The sequence below is a fragment of the Capricornis sumatraensis genome, chromosome 4, assembly GCF_032405125.1.
Source record: "Capricornis sumatraensis isolate serow.1 chromosome 4, serow.2, whole genome shotgun sequence".
Lineage (NCBI taxonomy): Eukaryota > Metazoa > Chordata > Mammalia > Artiodactyla > Bovidae > Capricornis > Capricornis sumatraensis.
The window spans coordinates 59,589,055-59,613,967 of record NC_091072.1 but is presented as its reverse complement, the minus strand read 5'-3'; the positions used below and the strand labels follow the sequence as shown (position 1 = coordinate 59,613,967).

General features: G+C 33.8%; 1 protein-coding gene across 1 annotated transcript in view; it reads right to left on the bottom strand.

The window, feature by feature from the left end:
* Positions 1-24,913, bottom strand: part of LRRIQ1 (leucine rich repeats and IQ motif containing 1) — a 200,692-nt gene that overhangs the window by 129,233 nt on the left and 46,546 nt on the right. The window contains exons 10-11 of the mRNA XM_068972048.1: positions 4,009-4,202; positions 3,367-3,494 (exon numbers count right to left, since the gene is read on the bottom strand). Coding sequence (XP_068828149.1) covers positions 3,367-3,494; positions 4,009-4,202 — 322 coding nt within the window. The remainder of the gene's footprint in view (positions 1-3,366; positions 3,495-4,008; positions 4,203-24,913) is intronic.

The window sequence follows — 24,913 nt, the reverse complement described above, 5'->3', positions numbered from 1 at the left end:
TAATAAAAGAAAAAGTGATCAAATATTGGTCATTACATTTGTATATATGGTTCATTATCTGCATATACATTCCTTAATAGCAAACTCTACTGAAACATCACATGTATTCTAAAAAAGAAAGAAATGTAAAACTTTTTCAATACGTAATCAATGGATTTGAGTCCTAATTTTATGACATTTCCTACTCAGGCATTCTAGATCATTATTACAAGTAGGAAATTTAAGTTCTTCAAGTGAAAATACAATACTAATAAATGCATTTATTAAAAGAAAATTCTTACTTTTTTTACCTTTAGTATATTTCTAATACTAAATCTTTGCCCTTATGCTAAAAGGATTTTGAAAGATTAATAGATACTGAGTTTTTCTCTTTTGTCAGAATATCTCATGTTTTTAACCAATAAGTTATATGTGGCAACATTTGGTAACATATAGGTTATAAGAGACATCAACTAAAAATAACCAATAAAGTTTTAAAATTGAAAATAAAATTTTCTTTGCAAAAATAAAGTATTTCTTCAGGTAAAGAAATATTTGGTTTAACTACATATTTTTCATAATATCAGAATTTTATCTTTTCAGAGAACCATGCTTTTAACATCATACTCTTTTTTTTTTTTGGAAATTTTAGTCAAGAAAACTGGCTATTCATTCACCTTTATGACTATTCATTAGGATGGCAGAAACCTAATAGTAGAATCATTTTTTTTAACCTCTATAACTTTCCTTTTACTGACATTCTGTGTATATTTTTTTCCAAGAAAATTCAAACCAGAAAGACAAAGGACATTAGTGAAAACCTAATACCATTTGACCTTGTCACATTAGCCCTGGGCATAAAAAAGATATAAATTTCAAAGACGACAAAAAGCAAAAGATTTGTACAATGAGCAGCCAATGGGTAATAGTTTCCACTTTCTGCTCCTACTTAAGAGTCTCACTGGAAGAGGAAAGACTTATGAAGCTGTAGAGTCTTCCAGTTAGAACTCCACTGAGAAAAACTTAAAACAGTCACATGTCCTAATGAAAATTTAAAACAGAAGTCAGGATGAAACAAATATTTCAAACAAGCAGTAAGCATCATTCTTTATATGTATTTGATTTGCTGGAAAAAAGCATATGGATACATAATTTCTTCCTTGTAATGAAAGTATTTATCAAAAATTAAAAGAAAAATATGTACATTATAAAAGACATGCCAACCACAAATCCAAATATCACATTTATAAAATTCTCCTCAGGTTTGCAACATGTACTGACATACAGTATTGTTTGGAATAATCACAAAATCCTGTAAAATAGGTAAGGTAGGTACTACCACACATTTTATATGTGAAAAAACTGAGGATCAGATAGTGAGAAATGATTTGCTCAGTGTCAACTGACAGGTAAGTCGTTAATTCAGAATTCAAACCCAGCCAGATCTATTGATCCTGAGTTTTACCAAACCTAAAGTAGTTCAAATAAGTCAACGCACATGGTAAAAGCTTAACATAATATGGGTAATTTCTGAAGTTAATAGTATTAGCTTCTGGTGAAAAATACCTAGTATGAAGATTATTTTTTCACTGATTTTAGGAGATAATTTAACTAATTTACATGTTGATTTCTATCAATCACATTTCCCTGGTGCCCTCAGGACTTATTCACTTATCTTCTCAAAATGGTAGGTTATTTAGCAAAAAGCTTTCAGAAACTCACACAAAAAAACCCTTCAAATATAAGTGATATTGTTTAAAAATGCAAAATAATATATATTATATTTTACCACTTTTTTATATAGCTAAGTGCACCAGGTTATTCTTTTATTTCTAAAAGATTTTGCGGGTAAGGACATATGCTACTCAGTCTTGTATCACCCAGTATAGCAAACACCACCTGAATATCTAAGTGTTATGAAGCTAATTGCTGCAAACAAAATTATAAATAAGGATTATTTGGTTTAAGTATCCCAGTTATTGTTATCAACTATAAAATTTTTTAAATAGTTCATTTTATAAAATTCCTGGTCATCTATAATTGATATGAGAAAGAAGACACATTATATTGATAGGGCAAAAGTCTATTAGCTAGTGTGAACTTTAATCTTTAAAAGCAGAATATTCCTTTGATGACTTAAATTGTCCAAAGAAATAATGGAATTATTTCTCAAAAATGTTGTTTTAAATATTGTCTAAATTCTTTAAGATTATTATGCTCATCAATTGGGCATGAAATCTAGTTCTATAAAATGTTAGATATGTCAGTAACTGAGTGCTTAATTGCATCTGTCCAAAGCATAAACTGAGTATTTCTACAGAAATTGTATTTCTAACCTGAAAAATAAGGTGAAAAGATCCGATAAGTTTGTGATGGTGTAACTACTTAAATAGTATTATCTGACAGTGCTGTTCAGAAATAAATATCTTTTTACAGGCAAATCAACTTTCATATTTTAGATATGATTAGAACAACTAGAAGGAATTTTAAAATACAAATTCAGTTTTTGACATGTCAAATTGTGGAATAGTTTAATGGGTAGAAGTCAAATCATTTAGGACTCAAGGGATGAGCACTATTGTGACAGAAATTGAAAGAAACATGTTTGGGAGGGGATATATATATATATAAAACAATGAGTTGTCTTTGTTCACTTGTTTTGCAAGAATTATACCACTCGCAGAAACAACTTCTTGTAAAAGATAGCTCCTTTCCCTTACTTTTTGCGCCTTTGATGACCAAATTAATCATATTAGAGTTAATAGGCCTCAATGAAATATTAAACAGAGGGAGGCATATACATCTTGTACTCTTGTTTCAGTTTCAGTTTTAGACAGCTATTCTCTGCAAAGATCCAGATGTTTGGTGGTTTCAAATGGATCTTCTGTGGCAGGTACCCATCTCGATTTAATATTAAGGTATTTTTTTAAGTGTTACTTTATATCCTTAGGGAAATCAAATTTAAATCTGTCTTAACAGTTTCAAAAAGACATGCAAGTTGAGAGCAGATTAAAAATCGCTCTTCCAGGACTTAATAAGTACCATTTGAGAGAATGAGACATCCTCCTGAATTAAATTAACTACCTCCTATGTTTTCCAAGGAGGGTATCTTTACAAATATAAACAAATCTGCCCTGAGAAATCTCCATAAGTACATTTTTGAGAAGGAACAAAATGAGTAAGATCAGTGACAATTAGAATCCTACTAAAATTTGAGGATATGTCAATACATGAAGTTAGATTTATAATTTATGCACCAAGTTATTGTAATGTACATTCCTTGAATTATTGGAAAAACCTAACAGCTTTTCTACTTATTATGAAGATCATACATTTACAATAATGATTCACTGCCTTTAAGCTTAATAAAGCAAATTATACTTGTACCTGTTTTGAGAGATAGTCAGGATTTGCAGTAAAGGCAGCCAGTATGAAGAAAATGTTTCCACAGTTGAAATGCTGTTATCATCCAAGTGCAATTCTCTGAGAAGAACATGATTCCCCAAGAATGGAAGCTATATTTAAAGTTGAGTTATTAGCTTATATTAAGCAAAACATTTTTGTCAGTTAACCAAATTTAAAAATATAAAGCCTACCAAAACTAACAGATATATTCTGATAAACAGCATGTCATAAATCAAAGTATAATATTTGAAAGTGTTATTATAAATAAATTTCCAATAATTATTTTCATAATTAGCATATTTTTAATTAAAAGGCCTCATGACAAATCTTAATTACAACTGCAGATAAATTTGGTCCCACTTTTACACTGAATCATAACTGAAAAGTTATGATCTATATTTTAGTATTATAAAAAACTAATGTTGAATTTATTTGTTTATAGATATTACAATAATGTTGAACAGCTTTTAAATAGTGAAAAGTATATAATAGTTTAAACTGGAAGTGAAATTCAGTTGATAAGCAAAAAGAATAAAAATTAAACAAACTGCTTTTAAAATGTGTCGTTGATATTTGCAGCAAAAGAAAAATTTTGTGTTAATCAAATTAATTCAAATCAATTACCTGACTTAGATAATTTCCCTGTAACTTCAGTATTTGGAGCAATCCACAGTTTTCAATGCCCTCAACTTCAGTAAGATGATTATGTGAACAATCCAGGTATATAAGGGTAGGTGTATCACAAAGACCTGTTGTACTAATTAACTGATTATGGTCCACGATCAGTTGCTGAAGATTTTTCAATGATTCTAAGCCACCTGGAAGAAAAATTTTCCAGGATCACTTTATCATACATTCTTCCAAACTCTAGAGTTTCAATTTTCTTCTAAATAAATGCATCTTTTTATTTCTGAATATTCCTAATTACAAGACTTAGCTCAATTTTCTGAGGAAAAAATATGTGTAAGTGTAAAATGCATTATTATTTGAACTTATACCAAAAAGACATATTTTTGAACGACAATTATATACCACTTTAAAATTGAACAAAATACTAGAAGTCATATATTGGGCACTGAATGTTGTATTTCAAATGAAAATATAACAAGAGAGGGGGTGTAATCATTGAAAAAACAACAGTTTTAAATTCAATTTCAGAGTCTTTGACTTTTGAATGTTTGGTTAAGTTGGTTATATATTAATAGAATGTAATTTTCATACCATTGAAATATCTACCTTAGATTCACTAATGAAGTAGGTATAACTTATTAATATCAATAAAATATTAGTATATTTTTCTAGTATTATAAGATTGTGACAGTGGCCTTTTTACACAAATAAACTTAAAATCAATGATTTCCGTCTAAAAAATATCAGAGGAGACTTAGATTAGACTATAGCTCAGTGACTATAAAGAAAAAATCTGAAAAGTTTGTTTAAATAAGTCAAAAAAAAAGTCATCATTGGAAAGAGATGCTAAGGAAGTCTGTAAAAATTTCATGGAAGATATTAAAAATATTTTAAAAATTTATTTAGAGTGAACATTTGACTATATAGCTACAGTTCTCTGTAGCTACTACTATGTTATATAAAATAGGCATTTCCAGAAACTGGAAATATCATTTAAGGTTTAGGGTAAGTACTAGTAAGCAGAATGTCTTCTGTGAGTATCGTGCAGATGGGAGTCATTGAACTAGACATTAGGGAACTGAACCTCATTCTGATTTTTTGTCAAGCCTGCACAAAATAACTTTTTCAAATAAATGATGAAATAGTTTTTCTACCAAAAATGTTATATGATAATAAATTAAAAGATCATCTTAAAAGAAACATAATTATGAATACAAATTAAAATTGGGAATATATGTAATTAATATTTCCTGAAGGAATTTAAAGCATTTAATCCAAGATTTATTCCTTTTATTATATACTGTGATTTACAGAAAGGGCAGATGGTTTGTTTATATCCACAGTGGATAAATAAAAGGAGGAATCCAGTAATATTACCAAGATTACATGAGAAAACTTAATTTTCTGTATCATTTTTTAAAAATTCAGATAGCATAATAACGAATTCTGAGTGTATTGTAAAAATACTTCACAAAGATACATATTAAGAATATTTTTTTTAATTACAGTATATCTAATAGTTGGAGTAAAATAAACAACTTAATGTTGTGGATGATTATTTCTCATAAAAATTTTATGCTAAAATGTAAATTTTCACATAATGAAAAATTTTGCAATACCTAAGAGAAGCAGGAAAAGGCATAGAAGACACAAAGGAACAAAAGAAAGACTCAAATTTTAATTCAGACATTTTTGTACTTTTAAAAATTCTTATTTAGAATTAATGTAATGTCATTTTCCTGTAATATAAAAGAGCAATTATGACCAAGAGAAAATTATTATCTGATGTTATCAAGGACTGAATTATTCTGCCCTATAAGATATTTGACTAAAATGAGTGAACTATATGTTATCAACTCCAAGGTATTAGAAATAATATATAACATACAATAATAAATATATATTAGCTTCAATATGGGCTTCCCTCATAGCTCAGTTGGTAAAGAATCTGCCTGCAATGCAGGAGACCCTGATTCAATTCCTGGGATGGGAAGATCTGCTGGAGAAGGGACAGGCTACCCAGTCCAGTATTCTTGGGCTTCTCTTGTGGCTCAGCTGGTAAAGAATCTGACTGCAATGCGGGAGACCTGGGTTCGATACCTGGGTTGGGAAGATCCCCTGGAGAAGGGAATGGCTACCCACTCCAGTATTCTGGCCTGGAAGAATTCCATGGGCTGGTTGCAAAGAGTTGGACATGACTGAGCAAATTTAAAATCTGATGAACCAGAAAATACTTCAGTTTAGAATTCCTTGTAATCATATCTACTAACAGAAGCAGAAAATATTAAGAAGAGGTGGCAATAATATACAGAAGAACTGTACAAAAAAGATCTTCACGAACCAGATAATCACGATGATGTGATCACTCAACTAGAGCCAGACATCCTGGAATGTGAAGTCCAGTGGACCTTAGGAAGCATCACTACGAACAAAGCTAGTGGAGGTAATGGAATTCCAGTGGAGCTATTTCAAATTCTGAAAGATGATGCTGTGAAAGTGCTGCACTCAATATGCCAGCAAATTTGGAAAACTCAGCAGTGGCCACAGGCCTGGAAAAGGTCAGTTTTCATTCCAATCCCAAAGAAAGGCAATGCCAAAGAATGCTCAAACTACCACACAATTGCACTCATCTCACACACTAGTAAAGTAATGCTCAGAATTCGCCAAGTCTGGCTTCACCAATACATGAACCATGAACTTCCCGATGTTCAAGCTGGTTTTAGAAAAGGCAGAGGAACCAGAGATCAAATTCCCAGCATCCGCTGGATCATGGAAAAAGCAAGAGAGTTCCAGAAAAACATCTATTTCTGCTTTATTGACTATGCCAAAGCCTTTGACTGTGTGGATCAAAATAAACTGGAAAATTCTGAAAGAGATGGGAATACCAGACCACTTGACCTGCCTCTTGAGAAACCTATATGTAGGTCAGGGAGCAACAGTTAGATCTGGACATGGAACAACAGACTGGTTCCAAATAGCAAAAGGTGTACGTCAAGGCTGTGTATTGTCACCCTGTTTATTTAACTTTTATATAGAGTACATCATGAGAAATGCTGGGCTGGAACAGCACAAGCTGGAATCAAGATTGCCGGGAGAAATATCAATAACCTCAGATATGCAGATGACACCACCCTTATGGCAGAAAGTGAAGAGGAACTAAAAAGCCCCTTGATGAAAGTGAAAGAGGAGAGTGAAAAAGTGGGCTTAAAGCTCAACATTCAGAAAATGAAGATCATGGCATCTGGTCCCATCATTTCATGGGCAATAGATGGGGAAACAGTGGAAAGAGTGTCAGACTATTTTGGGGCTCCAAAATCACTGCAGATGGTGACTGCAGCCATGAAATTAAAAGACGCTTATTCCTTGGAAGGAAAATTATGACCAACCTAGATAGCATATTAAAAAGCGGAGACATTACTTTGTCAACAAAGGTCTGTCTAGTCAAACTATGGTTTTTCCAGTAGTCATGTATGGTTGTGAGAGTTGGACTATAAAGAAAGCTGAGTGCCAAAAAATTGATAATTTTAACTGTGGTGTTGGAGAAGACTTTTGAGAGTCCCTTGGACTGCAAGAAGATCCAGCCAGTTCATCCTAAACGAAATCAGTCCTAGGTGTTCATTGGAAGGACTGATGTTGAAGCTGAAACTCCAATACTTTGGCCACCTGATGTGAAGAACTGACTCATTTGAAAAGACCCTGATGCTGGGAAAGATTGAGGGCAGGAGGAGAAGTGGACAACAGAGGATGAGATGGTTGGATGGCATCATCAACTCAATGGACATGAGTTTGGGTAAGCTCCAGGAGTTAGTGATGGACAGGGAGGCCTGGCACGCTGAGGGTCATGGTGTTGCAAAGAGTCGGACATGACTGAGCGACTGAACTGAACCGAACTGAACTGAACATCAATTAACCTGCTCAAGAAAATAAGTCATTTCAATCAAAAATGCTAATTAATATTAATTTGTAGTTGTATAAAATAAAATGTCCTTTATCAAATATTTAAATGCCTTAAGCAATCTACTTCCATAAGCTTAATATTTTTAAAAGCCATGCACATTGCTCTTAAGTTTTTCAGATCTACTCAAGAACAGGATTTTCTATTAGCTCATTTAGAGCAGGGAATGTACTTGTGAAACTTTTCGATGGTCACCTAAGTGGAGAACCAAGTATGAAACATTAGTTTACACACTGAAGAAAGGCAAATAATCTGGCACAAAAGCTAAAAGTAAAAGGAAACAGCACATAAAGCAGGAGAATAATTGGGAAAAGAAAAGGCAAATGAGATTCTGTGCTGATGGCAGTGATGAATAAGTATACATTTTACAATTATCAAAGGTATTTCTATTTACACTAAATTATATACAGTCGACAGTGTGAGCCAGAGTGGGTAAATGAAGAGAAAAGGGCCACTGCCTTGGCAAGTGATGATGCAGCAGAAGAATTTTGCTGGAGGTCCCCATGGAGTAATAGAAGGAAAGCCACAGTGCAGTGGAAGGGAGACAGTGAGTGTCGACTGCTTTTTAGATATTTAATAATGGCGAGAAGACCTTTCAGAGTCCTTAAAATGGCCCACAATACCCCATCTCTGAACTAATCCTCTACTATTCCCTTCTCTTGGTTCATTCTAATAAGCTGACCTCCTGGCTGTTCCTTGAAGATACCACTCAGGGCTGCCTGAATATGTGAGAAACAACAATCAGGGTGTGACATGTTAGGGTAGGAAGAATTCAAGCCCATCAGCTAATTAGACTGATGCTGACGCTGATGCTCCAATACTTTGGCCACCTGATGGGAAGAGCTGACTCATCGGAAAAGACCCTGATGCTGAGAAAGACTAAAGGCAGGAAGAGAAGCGGATGACAGAGGATGAGATCGCTGGATCTCATGGTTGGCATCGTGGACTCAATGGACATGAGTTTGAGCAAACTCTGGCAGATGGTGAAGGACTGGGAAGCCTGTGTGCTGTAGTCCATGGGGTTGTAGAGAGTTGGACACAGCTGAGTGACCAAACAACAACAAATCAGCTGATTTCAGATATTAAGACACCATGATTCTCTATCAATATACAGAGAAGGTACACTTGTCCATAGAGATCCCATCAGAGATTCCAATCTGGAGAAATCATCATGATTTCAAGCCTCAGATACTAAGGAATGTTTGAGCATGTCTACTTCTAGGAATCAATCATATAGTAGCACACACACAACTATGAAGTAACATATAGAGAGATTCCTTGCCATATTATTTAAAAAGCAAAGAATGGATAAAAGTTAAATGTCTATCAGTAAGAGAAAAGTAAAATAAATTATGACATGAAAGTCACTCAGTCATGTCCAGCTCTTTGTGACATCATGGACTATATAGTCCATGGAATTCTCCAGGCCAGAATTGGAGTGGATAGCCTTTCTCTTCTCCAGGGGATTTTCCTAACCCAGGGATCAAACCCAGGTGGATTCTTTACCAGCTGAGCCACAAGGGAAGCCCAAATAAATCATGGAGCATCTATAAAATGAATATGTATAACCTTCAATATGAACTAGTCTAGAAGAATGGCCATGATGTATTTTTGTGTGTAAAATCCAAGTTGCATACATAGGATTTTAGCTATTGAGTATACCTCATATTAAATATACACCTCTATGATTGTATTACATCAAACAAGGCCTAGATTGATTTGTAAGCAACTGTAAATAGTGGTTACTCCTCAAAATAAGAAAGAAAATGGAAGAAGCAGACAGAGAGAAGTTAAACTGTATACATTGTATACTTCTCTGTTTTAATTTTTAAATGTGAAAGTGTTAGTCACTCAGCTATGTCTGACTCTGTGTGACCCCATGGACTGTAATCCACCAGGTTCCTCTGTCCATGGGATTCTCCAGGCAAGAATACTGGAGTGGGTTGCCATTTCCTTCTCCTCTTAAATGAGAATGTACTTATTCCATAATAATTTAAAAAACAACATTTTTTAAAAAATCAGAGCAAGTACTGAATAGAATTGTTATTCTATATTTAATTCTGACTACCACTATCACCAAATGGTTGTTGGCCCAAACAAAAATGAGAAAAAACTGATGCTATCAATCATTAGAAGGGTTTGCTATACAGCCAAATTGTGGGAACACAGTTTATAAACAGGAGGGCATATCTGTTAGATTTCAAGATCAAAATTTTAGAGGAAATTTAGTGAAACGGCAAAAGAGATTTGGCAGGATGTATAAAACACTGGCCTAACTGTTAACAATGCGGGAGGATGGGGAAGATGTGCATTTGTGCCTGTGTGTGTATGCCTAATGAAGAAAAGGAGATCATCTGAAAAATATGTACTGAGGTCTGCCAACAACCATGTGAATGTGAGATGGAAAGTAGACCTTTCAGCCTCACTGAGCCTTGAGATGATGGCAGCCCGGTGACACCGCTTCACTGCAACCTCAAGAGAAACCCTGAGCCAGAGCCACCCAACCAGGCCAATTCCAGATACCTGATCCACAGAAAACAGGAGGTAATAAATGTCTGTGGTTTTAAACTGCTAAATTTGGAGACACTTTGCTTCAGAAAAATATGTAACTAATACAGTAGGGATCCTGCTCTGAAGAAAACATGAGACAGAAGAAGATATGTTGAAAATGTTTGGGGCTAGGAAAGAACATTTAAAGAAATTTAATGTAATGAGAATGCAAATATACTAAAATAACAGAGGTAGGTAAACAAATGGACCAAAATAGCACCATAACAGAAGTGATCAATCATTCGGAAAAACCAGTGTACAGGACAGAGAGCTAAAGATTGGATGGCTCACAAAGAAGAGATAGCCACACTGAGAATAAAATATTTAGAAGCAAAGATAAAATGACATAGATTACATTAATTAGATAAAAACAGACCTGACAAAGTCAACCAAAATATGGATCATCTATGATTGAGAAATAGAACCAAGCCAAAAAAGATTTCAAATTTATTTAAAAAATTTTTTCCAGAAATGAAGGAAGAAAAATCTGTAGTTTAAAAACATTATATTCTAAGAAAAACTTATGTGAGTTTACTGACAATAAGATGTCTTGCTGAATTTATTAATCAAGGACAAAGGATATATTATTCAGGTAGTTGAGCAGAAACCAGTTATGAAGGAGTAAAATCAAGTTAACCTCTAGTTTAACCGCAGAAACAAACATATCAAAATGCAGTGGAGCAATGTCCATGAGGTTTTCCCAGGTCGTTCAGTGGTAAAGTATCCACCTGCCAGTGCAGGAGACGCAGATTTGATCCCTGTGTTGGGAAGTTCCCCTGGAGAAGGAAATAGCAACCCACTCCAGTATTCTTGCCTGGGAAATCCCATGGACAGAGAAGCCTGGTGGGCTACAGTCTATGGGGTTGTAAAAGAGTCGGACACAACTTAAGGACTAAACAAAAACAATAAACTGTTACTTCACTATTAGAATAAAAAATATATGCCTAGAGCACACCATTTTACATATACTTTAATAATCACAGGTTTTATTAAACATTTTTAATATTTAATTAAACTTTACTTAATTATCTAAACCTTCTTTAATCTCTATCCTAAGTAGATTCATTTACATAGAAATAGTAGGCATCACTGACTGAATTGTTACAGATAGTGTTCATTCAAGTGATTTCATATTTTGATCACTTTTTTTATATAACATATCTTCTTCATAAAGCAGGTCATTTTGTTTACCATTTTACATTTGCTATTCCTCAAAGAGTTTTGAATCTCTATTCAGGTATTAGCTATGCTTATTATAGTTTTTATTTTCTTATTAGTTATATGTGATAATTTTTTTTCTAATTTCCTGAAGTAATAGGCATGATATATCTTTTCTGTTAACATATATAAATTATTTATAGTTTTCACATTTCTATTATAAATATGAAAATCTGTTTTTCTAAAAATAGCTTTATTTATAATATAAAACTCATAACTTCTTGTACAGTCCTAAGACTGGGTTGTGTCCTCATGGAAATAGAAAATGAATATAGAAAGAATATCTGCTCAAGTATCATTTACTTGATAAATTCAACTAGAATTAAAAAAAATATGACATGGACAATTATTCACAATTTAATGTTAAGTGAATAAAGTTAATTTCAAAACAATATTACAGTAGTGATTTTTTAAATAGATAAAAAGCAATCTAGAAAGTTCATCAATACTGGCTATATCTGGATGGTGGGAATATGGATTGTTATTTTATCACTTTATATTACAATTTATAGAAAATAAGATTGTGTAGATTAAAAGTTAGAAAAAGATACAAAATTCCATTTCCAGAAATTTCTGTTCACATAGTGAGATCTTTACCCTTGAAAATAACTAAAAACAGTAACTACATTTTTTTAAAGGGTTTCCAAATGAGCTGTTAAGGAAGAATTCCCAGTCCAAAATCTGAATAGATATGGTAGGCAAAGAGAAGTAAGCGGAATGGCAAAGCACGTTTTCAGAGTGAGAAAACTTATTAAATCTGATGAATATGAAGATCAATTTCTATAGCCTCACAATTTGAGGAAACAAAACTTAAAATTCACCAACAGTAAGCAAGTATGACAGACAACCCCAAGTAAACTGGGATCCCAATCAGCTTATACCCAACCAGAAGACAGGAAATTAAACTACCTATCTCAAAACCTCAATATTCAGTGAAAAAGGGAAACAGTCCTCCCTTTAAAATAATAAACACAAGATGACTCTCCAATAGGTTTGCAATTCAAATTCACAATAATGGTGAGCAGAAAACTTCCACCAAAGATGTAGCACAAATGATTCTATATTACTTCTGTCCTTTGGAATCTGAAAAAGTCTCTAAAGAACAAACTTTAATCTCATAACTAGGAAAAAAACACAAAGTTTAAGTCCTAAGGGAAATAAACAGGTGACAAAAAAGCACATGAAATACACAAAGAAATAAGATGCCGTAAGAGTTATCAGAAATAACAAATTCCAGCAAAGCTAGACCCACACGAAAATCAGAATTAACTCAAAATAAAAACTCAATGACTAGGATTAACAGTAAATTAGAAATTATTAATTGGGGTGTATAGAAATTAACTAGAGGAAGTAAAGAAAGACAGAAAGATAGAATATAGGAAATGTGGAGACAAGAGTCAGAAGATGTAGTGTATGTGAAGCACTTCAACAAAATGAGGAAGATAACTTTTGAAGAGATAATGACTAACAGATAAACTTCAAAAGTGAAAGTCACAAGTTCAATAATTTCATGAGACCCCAGAAGGATGAATTAAAAAGATGTCTAGACACATCAGAATACAAATTCATAACATGAATAACAAGAAAAAATACTTGAAAAGACATGGGAAATATGCTCAAAGTTTCAGAAATTTAAGAGCTGATTTCTTAAAGCAACATTGAAATTTAAAAAGTAATAAAATAATATTAATAGATTATTGAAAGAAAATGAAATTAATTTAGAAAAATACACCAAGTTAAATTATAATTCAACAATAAAAATTAAGTATATTCATTTACAGAAAAACTGAATCTTCCATAAACTGGTTCTCTTCTTAGAGAAAAATTTTTAAAGTATCTGTATCATGAAGAATGAAGGTGATTTAAGATCTTAAATGAAAAAAAGAATTAAGGGCATAAAAGCAATAAACATGGGCAAATACGTGCAAACACTGACTGTATAAAATACCCATAATTGTATATCTTAAAGGGTTCAATAAAAATACACTTAAAATTCTGAAAAATCAATTAACTTGAGATAAACTGAGTGTATTTTATAATTTCTTTGGCTACCACTAAATTAATAAAGTATATAACTATAAAACAATTGAGGAAGAAAGGAGGAAATGAGGGGGGAAATACCAAGTAGGTCAAAAGAAGACCTGAGGGGAGAAGGGGCAAAATAGAAAATGTAGCAAAGACCTTCTGTTTACAGTAACAATGTACTAGGTAATGAGAAAAAAATATAAACATAGTTGAAGGCACATAAGAATTAATGATATTATGTAGAATAAGAGGATTAAGTTCCAGAAGAGATTAGGTGAACACATGGATATCATTCAGGATATCGATTAATCTGAAAAACGAAAGCTTGTAGCACCAGGGAATCAAAATTGACCTCACATCTCCTCTCAGCAAAAGAGGAATAAGAACCCCTGCCTTACGTATGGTTAGGACCTCCATGTGCTACACATTAATGCAAATATAGACTAGTTCCCAAGGTACTGAAGCCCAGATTAAATAATATCAATACCAAAATATGGACTTAGCCAAACAGAAATTGCTAATGCTTGTAGCTTTAAACAGCAAAGACTTTTGGAGAAAAAAATAATTAAATAATCACCTCAGAATGATTCTGTAGTTTTGTTTTTCTTAGTATTCTCTGACTTTAAAATAACAAAAAAACTAAACAGTGGGATAACATCAGGTGAAGACAGAGCCAGAAAACAACATACAATCGAAACTATCCACAAGGTATCCAGATAATAGAGTTACCAGACACAGAAATTATCAAAACTCTGCTGAGCCTATTAAAGAAAATTAAAATTTAAAACTTATGTATGAGGTACTATAAAATGTGAATTGAATTCTAAACCAAAGAAGCAAATAAAAGTTTTAAACTTGAAAACCTATATAAGTACAAACAAGACTTTTATGAATGGATCGCACATTATATTAGACACAGCTAAAGAGAGAATTAGTGAACTATACTTTGAGTCACAAGGAAACATCCAGAATGGCACATAGAGATGCAAGGGAAATGTCAGAGAATTATAAAATATAAAGGGGGTTATAGAATACAGAGGGAATATATATCTACAGCTATATATTTATATAAAGAAATGATAGCTCAGAAATTTTCATGACTGAATAAAGATGCCAAACCACTGGTTTCAGAGGTACAGTGGATTCAAGCAGGGTGAACACAAAAGTCACTACAGTAGGAATATCAGAGTAAACTGATGAAAACAATGGCCAAAAAAAAAAAATCTTTAAAGGGGAAATATTTTTTTCTTCCAGAGATCAACAATGAGGTTGTTGCACATGAACCTAGGCAAGGAAAACCACAATAAAATAGGATACAATCACAATGCAGCAAACGCATATCAGATGACAAGTAGGTATCTCAAAATACATACACACAGATGTGGTGTGTGTGTGTGCGCATGTGTGCGCATGCATAGTCTTCAGGGGAAAGGGATATCACAGACAAAAGGTAGAATAAAGATCGATGGAAAGGTTTAAAAAGTGACTTTTATTGGTGTTTTTCAGTGGCCAAGTCATGTCCAATTTTTCGTGACACCATGGACTACAGCATGCCAGGCTTCCTTGTCTCTCACCAACTCCTGGAGTCTGCCCATGTTCCTGTCCATTGATGCCATCCAACCGTCTTGTCATCTGTTGCCCTCTTCTCCTGCCTTCAATCTTTCCTAGCATCAGGGTCTTTTCCAATGAGATAGCTGTTTGCATCAGGTGGCCAAAGTATTGGAGCTTCAGCATCATAGTTAGTCCTTCCAAACAGTATTCAAGGTTGATTTCCTAAATCTACTGGTTTGATCTCCTTGCAGTCCAAGGGACTTTCAAGAGTCTTCTCCAGCACCAGAGTTCAAAGGCATCAATTCTTCAGTGCTCTGCCTTCATTATTGTACAGCTTTCACATCCATACATGACTACTGGAAAGACCACACATAGCATTGACTACATAGACCTTTGTTGGCAAAATCATGTCTTTGCTTTTTAACACTGTCTAGGTTTGTCATAGCTTTCCTGCCAAGAAGCATCTAACTTCATGGCTGCAGTCACCATCCACAGTGATTTTAGAGCCCACGGAGAGGAAATCTGTCACTGCTCTACCCTTTTCCCTTCTATTTGCCATGAAGTGATGGGACCGGATGCCATGATCTTAGTAGTTTGTTTGTTTGTTTTAATATTGAGTTTTAAGCCAGCTTTTTCACTTTTCTGCTTCACCCTCATCAAGAGGCTCTATAGTTCCTCTTCACTTATTGCCATTAGAGTGGTATCATCTGTTTATCTGATATTTCTCCCTGCAATCTTGATTCCAGCTTGTAAATCATACAGCCCAGCATTTTGCATGATGTGCTCTGCATATAAGTTAAACAAACAGGGTGACACCCAGCCTTGTCATACTCCTTTCTCAATCCTGAACTAGTCAGTTATTCCATACTGGATTCTAACTGTTGCTTCTTGACCCACATACAGGTTTCTCAGGATGCAGGATACTGTACTCCCATCTCTTTAAGAGTTTTCTACAGTTTGTTATGATTCACACAGTGAAAGACTTTAGTCAATGAAAAGGAGCTAGAGGTTTTTCCTGGAATTCCCTTGCTTTCTCTATGATCCAGCAAATGTTGACAATTTGATCTCTGGTTCCTCTGCCTTTTCTAAACCCAGATTGATCATCTGGAAGTTCTTGGTTCATGTAATTCTGAAGCCTAGCTTGGAAAATTTTGAGCATAACCTTACTAGCACGAACAATGAACAATGCAAAGAAATAGAGGAAAACAACAGAAAGGGAAACACTAGAGATCTCTCCAAGAAAACTGGAAATATCAAAGGAACATTTCATCCAAAGATGGCCACAATAAAGGACAGAAATTGTAAAGACATAACAGAAGCAGAAGACAGCAAGAGGAGATGGAAAGAATACACAGAAAAGTTGTACCAAAAAAAGATCTTTATGACGTGGATAACCACGACGGTGTAGTCTCTCCTCAGAGCCAGACATTGTGGAGTGCAAAGTCAAGTGGGCCTTCAGTTCAGTTAAATTCAGTTGCTCAGTTGTGTCTGACTCTTTGTAACCCCATAAATCGCAGCATGCCAGGCCTCCATGTCCATCACCAATTCCCAGAGTTCACTCAAACTCACATCCATCGAGTCAGTGATGCCATCCAGCCATCTCATCCTCTGTCGTCCCCTTCTCCTCCTGCCCCCAATCCCTCCCAGCATCAGAGTCTTTTCCAATGAGTCAACTCTTTGCATGAGGTGGCCAAAGTACTGGAGTTTCAGCTTTAGCATCAGTCCTTCCAAAGAAATCCCAGAGCTTATCTCCTTTAGAATGGACTGTGGATCTCCTTGCAGTCCAAGGGATTCTCAAGAGTCTTCTCCAGCACTACAGTTCAAAAGCATCAATTCTTTGGCGCTCAGCTTTCTTCACAGTCCAACTCTCACATCCATACATGACTACTGGAAAAACCATAGCCTTGACTAGACGGACCTTGGTTGGCAAAGCAATGTCTCTGCTTTTCAATATGTTATCTAGGTGGGTCACAACTTTTCTTCCAAGGAGTAAGCGTCTTTTAATTTCATGGCTGCAGTCACCATCTGCAGTGATTTTTGAGCCCCCAAAAATAAAGTCTGACACTATTTCCACTGTTTCCCCATCTATTTCCCATGAAGTGATGGGACCAAATGCCATGATCTTAGGAAGCACTGTTGCCAATAAAGCTAATGGAGGTGATAGAATTCCAGCAGAACTATTTAAATTCCTAAATGATGATGCTATTAAAGTGCTGCATTCAACATGTCAGCAAATTTGGAAAATCCAAATGATACTAACTATATAAAATAATGTTGTCTTAAGGCATTCAAAACACACATATAGACACATATATATGCACACAGAGTTAATAACTCACTGATAGTACATTAAGTTGGGAGGGAACAAATTAAATTTTCTAAGATCCTAGAATTGCCTTGGATTAAAGAGGAAGGTGGTAAATAAACTTAGATTTGGTAAAGAAAGAAGGAATGATATAACATCTATGCTAAGCCAAAAGAATACTAAAATAATATAGACCTGAAAATATAAAAGAAAAATAGAATAATTTAAATCCTCAGCAAGAGCAAAAGAAGGCAAGTAAAGAGGGGAAACAAGTGGAACAAGAAGAACAAATAGAATCAAATAGTAATAGAGTAATTGAATCTCAAATATCTCAATAATTGTACTTAATTATTGATTACACTATCAGGGACTTAAAAGCTACAAATCAAACTGAATTTGTCAGGCATTTTAGCTAAAACAATAACAAAACAACACATTTTTCTGGTATAGTACAAAAATTCCAAGAAGAGAACTTGCAGAAACATTGTAAGTGAAAGGTTAGAGAAAGATGTATTATGTAAACACTAAACCAGCAGTTCTCAAAGTGTGGTCCAGTGTCCCCATCCAGAGATACTTTTTAAGGATTTCATGGAGTTAAACCTGTTTTCATAAAAATTCTAAGAGGCCATTTGTCTTTTCTACTCCCATTTGCTCAAGAGTGTATAGTGGAGCTTTCCAGAGGCTACATGAGGTGTGATATTGTAGCAAATTGAATGCAGAAGGACACACGGAAATCCAGCTGTCTTAAGTTAGACATTAAAGAGATTTGCAAATATGTGTAACAATGACCCTCTTCTTATTGTATTTTTTTGTTTAAAAATACAATTATTATTCTAAAACTGTTACAAATGCAAAGACTTTATTAAACTTTGAATGAATTAACAAATAAAAACAAACATCTCAGTTTTTTCTAATACAGTAAATTTTGATATATATGACCCATATAAATGAAAGCTAACTGAGGTTCCCAATAATTTTTAAGAATGTCAGAAAAGTCCTGAGTTCAAAATAAAGCTGGTTTTATTTTGTCAGACACATAAGACCGAGGAAGAAATCTCTGATAGAGTTGAAAGGGACATTAAAGATGATAAAATCAGTCAATTTAACAGAAACCTATAACAGTTAAGTGAAAGAGGAGAGTGAAAAAGTTGGCTTAAAGCTCAACAATCAGAAAACGAAGATCATGGCATCTGGTCCTATCACTTCATGGGAAATAGATGGGGAAACAGTGGAAATAGTGGCAGACTTTATTTTTGGTGGCTCTAAAATCACTGTATGTGGTGACTGCAGCCATGAAATTAAAAGACGCTTACTCCTTGGAAGAAGAGTTATGACCCACCTAGATAGCATATTGAAAAGCAGAGACAGTACTTTGCCAACAAAGGTCTGTCTAGTCAAGGTTATGGTTTTTCCAGTGGTCATGTATGGATGTGAGAGATGGACTGTGAAGAAAGCTGAGCGCCAAAGAATTGATGCTTTTGAACTGTGGTGTTGGAGAAGACTCTTGAGAATCCCTTGGACTGCAAGGAGATCTAACCAGTCCATTCTAAAGGAGATCAGCTCTGGGATTTCTTTGGAAGGAATGATGCTAAAGCTGAAACTCCAGTACTTTGGCCACATCATGCGAAGAGCTGACTCATTGGAAAAGACTCTGATGCTGGGAGGGATTGGGGGCAGGAGGAGAAGGGGACGACAGAGGATAAGATGGCTGGATGGCATCACCGACTCGATGGATGTGAGTTTGAGTGAACTCCGGGAGTTGGTGATGGACAGGGAGGCCTGGAGTCCCGCAATTCATGGGGTTGCAAAGAGTCAGACACGACTGAGCGACTGAACTGAACTGATAACAGTTATAAATTTGTGTGCACCATATAGCATGGCCTCAAAAATGGACTGTCTACAAAAATTCATTTGTGTTTTTCCAGTGTTACAGTAAAAATATTTAAAGCAATAAAAAAAAAAAAGCTATGACAATAAAGATCTGCCATCTACAATCATCACAGGAGTCACGTAAATCATGTTTTCTCTGGGACTATGCTAACAGGACCAGTGCCCCATTTAATCAACAAGCAGTATGGTATATATCACTAAGGCTTCCCTGATAGCTCAGCTGGTAAAGAATCCACCTGCAATGCAGGAGACTCTGGTTTGATTCCTGGGTTGGGAAGATCCGCTGGAGAAGGGATAGGCTACCCACTCCAGTATTCCTGGACTTCCCTTGTGGGTCAGCTGGTAAAGAATCCATGTGCAATGTAGGAGACCTGGGTTGGGAAGATCCCCTGGAGAAGGGAAAGGCTCCCCACTCCAGTATTTTGGCCTGGAGAATTCCATGGATTGTACAGTCCGTGGGGTCGCAAAGAGTCGACACAACTGAGCGACTTTCACTTCACTTCAGGGTATATCACTAATGAACAGGCCCTGAGGCAGGCAGTCCTGCATTTTAATAACACACGCCTATTTGAAAATAGCTATACATATAAACAAGTTATTTAACTTCTCTAATCCTTTGTTCCTTTTTTTGTGGAATGGGAATGATTTCATACTATTGGGAGGATTAAAATATTTTCAATAGTATGTATAACACTTTCACACGTTCGTACTAAAAGTAATAGTTATTGTTTCCTAACAATCATCCTCATAAAAACAAGGAGTTAGTAAACTGTAACTGCAGTGACCAAATAAGGCTTCAAAGAGATATGTCTGAGCTAAAACTTGAAGAAGGAATTGGATATTAATACACACTCAGAAATGTCTGTACACAACTGATTAAACAGTAATTTGATCCAGTCAACGCACTGGATCAAAAGGCAGAATCTAGATGGAAAGGAAGTTAGAATAAATTGACCTCCTTCCTCTTTTAATCTCAGAAATTCTTTGTTATCAAATAAAGGATGAGAATTGAGCAAAATAGACCTATAGCAAGACTTATGTTAGAGTATCATTACTTCCTCAACATCTCTAAGAAAATTATTCTCTCCTACTCAAAATTTCTGACATTTCTTCTACAACCCATCCAAAATAAAACAAATAAAACCCCCAAACATTCAATAGTCTCTTTCAAAGGCCTTTCATATAATACAGAATTGCTTAAATCTTCTTGAGTCTACAGCTTCAAAATATTCCTTAGTAGCCCTTTAAAAGTTTTCTAGGTCCCACTAAATAAAACTGAAGTCAAGTACATTCATCCCTCAAAAAGCCATTGCCTGCGGCAAAATTAGCATTTGGCTATACTTGTTAGAAATATCTATTTCAAAGAATTCCTCCCACAGAAATAAGCCAATGGTCTAATAAAACACTCCTGCCACAGGAGGGGAAAAAAAAAAAAAAAAACTTTCCTGTAAGGAACAGCAAAAATAACGATTTTTGATTAGGCTGAAGATTTTCACTAAATAAGTGTTTGGTAAGATCTCCCTCCTTTAGTTGCTCCATGACTGCTATGTTTGACAGCTATGTACATATGTGCTGAGTTAAACATGAGATTTTCAATTTCCATCAGAAGCCCTTCAGGATCATACAGGTTGTACAGAAAAAAAAAAAAAAAAAAAAGAATACTGAAACAGGAATCAGGAAATGAGGATTCTAGATCCACCTATGCCAGAAGTTAGATGAAAACTATGTAGGTCTGTTTTTCCATCTGTAAACTAAGAAGCCTGGACTGGCAGATCTGCCAAGTCCCTTTCAGCTTTGTACTAGGCATTGTGTAGCATTTAGTAAGCTAGCACCATCTAGTGGAATCCAAAGGATTCACTAAGCGTATAATGAAAAGCATTTCTACAAGCAAAATATCTACAGCTTTCTCTTATTTTACTTCATTATTTTTTCCTAATGTTCCAATGACAACATTTGGCAGCAAGAATTAATTCAGGCACATTTCTCCATGAGCCACAATACAGTAATCAAACCTGTGTGAAAATGCTGAATTAGTTCAGTATCTTTCAAACTTACAATACTAGTTTCATTTATTTCAGAAGACAGTATTAACTGAAAATAAAGCAGCAAGAAAAAACAACAACAACAACAAAAACCCTCCTGGTATCTATCTACTTACAATAATATTTTCTACAAATGTGTTACCTGAAATTTATAAATTAATGATTTATAAATTATTGGCCTCGAAGAAACCATTTTTCCAGATTAAAGTTTTACTAAAATACCAGAGATAGAAGCTGCATGAATAAGGAAACAAAAACAATTATATGCTTTTACACATTAACAACACACTTATTTTCATTTTTACCCAATAATCAACAAAGAAAATATATCAATTTACACCTATTTTCTTTCTTTCTGTTCTAATGCCTGGAAAAACTTTTACACATAGTCAGTGCTCAATATATTTGCTCATTAATAAACTTATTAGTGAATAAATATTAAAATTATATGTTTCAGCATAGAGTTTATAATATGGTATAATAAAACAATAATAATCTTAAATGATACTAAATGTATATTTATGAGAGAGGCAATAGAATGAAATAATTAAAAAATCAGGTATCAGCATAGACAAGTAATTTTCAAATCCTGGCTCTATCACTAAATAATGGTGTGATTTTAGCCAACTTACTTAAACTTTGTATTTCAGTTTTATTATCTGTAAAAAAAAGAAAAGATTAAACAGTACCCAACTCATACCACTTATGTGAAAATCAAGTGAGTTAATATGTATAAAGTACATAAAATAAATGCCTGGTTGGTAGTTAAAAAAAATGTTATCTATTACTATATTTGTTGTACTAAGTTCTATAAAACACCTTGGTCATGAAGCATGAATTTTAAAAATTAATTTAGTTTTAAAATGTTTCTGCTAGAAAGTCAATAAAATACAACATATTTTCAGAGGATAAAAGAAAACTAATCATAATTTACAAATCACCTATTTTTCATTTGTGTTGGCTATTCATTTAAAAAAAATTAAAAAATATAACTCAAAATATGAAAGATTCCCCACAGATGAGTTTTATCAGCTTTAATGATCACTGTGGCAACATTCATTTAAGAAAAGTTTCTTTCATTTTTTCTCAACATTACTTATAGAAACAAAATCTTATGGGAAATTTCAGGCAAAAGAGAGCATGAAATAAAAGATAAAGATCCATGTAACTTTAAGGAAAAAACATAAAACTTTATTCAGAATTAAAAAGTATAATAAAATCTCTTTTCCCATTAACATAAATCTGTCTTTAAAATCATCAATCTAAAGTTAATTTAAAGAGCTTAAAGCAATTATTTTGTGCATTCAAGACATGCAAAATAATCCAGATCAAAAAAGTAATCATTAAATTACTATGAAATTTATATGACCATGTATACCCAACATAGTAGCTTAGTTTTTGCTACATTTGACCAGAAAATAATCTGTACCTCAATATGTAGCATATCTTATGGATATAATTTTGAATTATATTTGAAATTAATATTTCAGTTATGATTAACAATTAGAAACTTTTATTTCCATAATCACAGCAACAACATGCTTAAGCAAAGTGTTAACTTCATTATTTTCTATTTATAGAATTAAATTTTAAACTTTTACTTTGAAAAAGTATAGTTCACATTATGTTTCTATTTCAACAATTAACTAGTTCAACTAGAATGGAAAATATATAGCAACCAATGATTTCAAATGAATTGCCTTGAAGAGAATAACAGTTACTATTTTGATTCACTAAATGCAAATAAAATCAAATAAAACTGTACAATATATTCTAATAAAAAGAGTAATTAGAACTTATATCACATATTAACTAGTGTAATAATTATAGCTTAGTTAGAATTAGGAACAAATTAAACTCAAAAATACAAGTGTAGAACATGTGGTATTCCTTCCAAATTTATTTCATCTCTTTAAGAAATATTATAGTATGGAATAGTGACTTATTAACTTATAAACACAAATCTATCTTTGTGCCCCTTCATAAGAGTTCTTGGCATCAATATATCATTGAAAGACAAAATCTATGCTTTTCACTTAGCTCAACCAGAATCTCCATAAGCAGTTCCTGAAGATGAAAAACAGACTCCAACTGGTTCAGAAAATCTACTTTCTCCTGTATACTCTCCTCACACTCCATAAATACAGCATTTCATGGTACCCAACAGACAGCAAAGATGTCTTTTACCTTGTTTGCTCAAGTGTACTACACAGAGATACCTCAGGTACATCAATTAATACTATGGCAGTTTTCACATAAATCTTGCAGATATCCTATCCCAGGAAATTCACTGACTACAAAAAATCCCATACAGAACTGCTGGCAATGAAAATGGAGTGAATGGAAGTTCAAGCATTTCTCCTTACAAACAACCTTTTTCTTTCTCTCAAACTTGCTTTAGTGCTTGCCAATAAAGTAACATACATTATCAGTGCACTTGCTTTCATTCCAACAACAACAAAATTATTTCTGTATGCATTTTAAATTAAAATTTTAATATAAAAGTTGTATCAGAAGTATCAGGATTTCCATATGGGAGAAGTCATGAATGGTCCCAAAGTAGGCAGCATGGACATATAGGCAAATAAACATATTAAAGAGCAATATACACTACATTTTAAAAATTGTGCCTTGAAATGTTTGCAAAACAAAAGCTTGCCTTGTGAAAACAACTATATGTTTCCCTTATTAAACAAAAAAAGGGGGAGTTGATGGTGACTGATTAGATTTAATTCTCCCCAAATCTCTGCCAGAAACTCATAAAGTGCAGCAAAGAAATCAAAATACTCACAACCTATCCTTCCATTGCAAATGGGAGACAAAGAAGTCACAAGTTACATTTTTTTCTAAGTAGGGTAATAAGTATCTGAGATTAACATAATCCAGGCTGAATTCACACTTTTACAAAGGAAATCTACAGAAACTGAAAGGATAAGTAAGAAATAAAGGTGTCCTGGGGTGGAAGAACCCATTTATTACCAGCAAAGCCTCCCTTGAGAAAGAGAGAGATTCATCCTGAGTGTGATCAGTACGGAAACAAAGCATATAAATTAAATTAATTAATCCAAACAGCCATGGTCTGTATGAGAGAAGAACATTTAAGCTTGGATCAGTAAATAAAACCCCAATCCACGCTGAATACAAGTACATACCTAAAACAAAGTGACTCAGAAAGGTTAAAGCTTTTTTTTTTTTTTAGATTAGGCAAATACAAACAAAATGAAACCTATCAGACAAGGTAGAATTCAGTCACAAAAGTATTACAGAGACAAAGAAGGGAACTTATCATTTTCAAGGCTAAAATCCACAATAAAGATAACACAGTTATGAGTGTCTTGTGTAACTGCATGGAGCAACATTCAT